The sequence below is a fragment of the Chondrus crispus genome, genomic scaffold (genome assembly GCF_000350225.1).
Source record: "Chondrus crispus Stackhouse genomic scaffold, scaffold_120, whole genome shotgun sequence".
In the NCBI taxonomy this organism is placed as follows: domain Eukaryota; phylum Rhodophyta; class Florideophyceae; order Gigartinales; family Gigartinaceae; genus Chondrus; species Chondrus crispus.
The window spans coordinates 105,463-107,461 of NW_005178984.1; the positions used below are offsets into that span (position 1 = coordinate 105,463).

Sequence of the window (1,999 nt, forward strand, 5' to 3'; positions counted from 1 at the left end):
GGCGTGGGCGGGGGCGAGGCGAGGGCGTGGTGAGGGCGAGGGTGTTGGGGCGGGGCTGGAGGGTCTCGTGGAGCGGCGGGACGGGGGCGTTGGCGGCGGGCTCGAGGCGGGTCAGGGGTGTGGTGTGGATGTGGTGCGGCGGGGCTGTGGGAGGCGTTGACGTCGACCCCGGGGGGTGGGGGATGCAGGAGTGGGAGGGGAGAAGACGGTTGTTCGAATAGTGTGGAAAGTAGGACTCGGTCGGGAGCACTGCTGGTGATGGGCAGTACACGTGTCCAGGTTGCAAGCTTTTGTTGTGCGTATGATACACGTGTAGAGGGCAGCAAAGCATCTGCTGGTGGAAGGGCCCCCCCGCCCCCCCCAAGTCGCGCCTCTCCCAAGTCCCCCCCCGTCTCTTCCAAAAATCCTCGTCTGTCCCTCTCCCAAGTGGCGTAGCTACGGCATATGGTGCAGAGTTGCATGTGGTACGCTCGGGCGTATGATGTGGAAGGCAGATGTGAGGCGTTGGCGCGCGTGGCGGGGGATATAATGTACCCTTGGTAGGGGTCACGCCCGTTTGAAAGTTAGTTAGAAAGGGTGCAAAGTGGATGAATGATGAGAGTTTTACAGAATGCAGTGCAGTCAACGGGTGCACAATGGCAGGTGCAAGTGGATGAATGAGATTTTGCAGAATGCAGTCACATACAAGTAAAGTAAAGTACTTTACTGGAGTATTGAAGTAGTGCACCATTGTACTGTACAACGAGGGGGGCACAATGGCAGTACAGTACTGGTACCGTACAAGTACTGTAGGCCACAATGGTGCCGTGCATTCCACCGCGCCAAAACTGCCACGTCGCTCACCAACCAGAACCCCCCAAAACATTTTCCTCAAACCCACATATCTCCCGCCACCACTAGCACTGTACAGCATGTCAGTGCTATGCTGGATACTGTACCCAAGGGTACCGGTACCCTCTACCTGCAGAAAACAAAACCCGCCCCCCCCCCCCCCCCCCCCCCCCGCAAACCACCCTACTGCCTTCCTCACCTTTCCCCCATGAAACGCGTCCTCCTCATGTACGGCAACGGCGGCGGCGGGCACAAGGCGTCTGCGCTAGCGGTAGCCGCAGCGCTGCCCGCGTCGCGCGTGCACGTGGAGCTAGTGGACGCTGCGTCCATCTCGGGCGCGTCCGCGGGCGACCGTCTGTACAACGTGCTTCTATCGCACAACGCAGTGGCTGCCATCGAGGCGATGCACGCGGCCATTGCCTTTCTGTTCCCGCTGGCCCTTCCGTCGCTGCGCAGCGCCTTCCGCGCCCACTGGCGCGCGGTGCCGCACCTGTGCTGCGTCGTGTCGTTCGTGCCGATGCTCAACGCGGTCTTCGCCGAGACGCTGCCCGCGCACGTCCCGCTGCTGACCGTGCTCACGGACTTTGCGCACACCCGGTCGCACCCGTGGATGCAGCACCCGCGCCAGTACATCGTCGCCGGCACGGACGTGGCGTACGCGCAGGCCGTGGCGAAGGGCTACCTGCCGCCGGCCACCGTCGGCACCTCGCAGACGGTCGCCCGCTCGTCGGGCATGGTCGTGCACCCGCGCTTTTATGCCGGCAAGGCGGCGCACGGGTGCGTGGCCGCGCGCAGGGAGAGACTGGCCGCTATGGCGCTGGACGTGCGACGCGTCACGGTGCTGATTTTGTTTGGCGGAGAGCCACCGACGGAGCGCGTGGTGGAGCTGGTGGAGATGTTTGTGCGGCGCGAGGACAAGGTGAATGTGGTGGTGGTGTGCGGGCGGAACCGGCAGCTGCTGGACAAGCTGCAGCGACGGAAGAAGGTGGGCGGGGGCGAGTATGCGGGGACGTGGGTGACGGGGTTCTCGCGGGACATTGCGGGGCTGATGCAGGTGAGCGACGTGCTGGTGGGCAAGCCCGGGCCGGGGGTGGTGTCGGAGGCGTACGTGAGCGGGGTGCCGTGCGTGGTGGTGAGCGGGGAGGAGGGGGTGATGCGGCAGGAGCGG

General features: G+C 64.2%; 2 protein-coding genes across 2 annotated transcripts in view; one reads left to right on the forward strand and one right to left on the reverse strand.

The window, feature by feature from the left end:
• Positions 1–461, reverse strand: part of CHC_T00001981001 (hypothetical protein) — a 1,356-nt gene extending 895 nt beyond the window's left edge. Inside the window, exon 1 of the mRNA XM_005712872.1 lies at positions 1–461. This exon is cut by the window's left edge and continues 895 nt beyond it. Within this exon, the coding sequence (XP_005712929.1) occupies positions 1–461 (461 nt within the window).
• Positions 462–1,039: 578 nt separating this feature from the next.
• CHC_T00008753001 (Monogalactosyldiacylglycerol synthase fragment, family GT28) overlaps positions 1,040–1,999 on the forward strand; it is a gene marked incomplete at its 3' end in the record, with an annotated part of 963 nt that continues 3 nt past the window's right edge. The window contains exon 1 of the mRNA XM_005712873.1: positions 1,040–1,999. This exon is cut by the window's right edge and continues 3 nt beyond it. Within this exon, the coding sequence (XP_005712930.1) occupies positions 1,040–1,999 (960 nt within the window).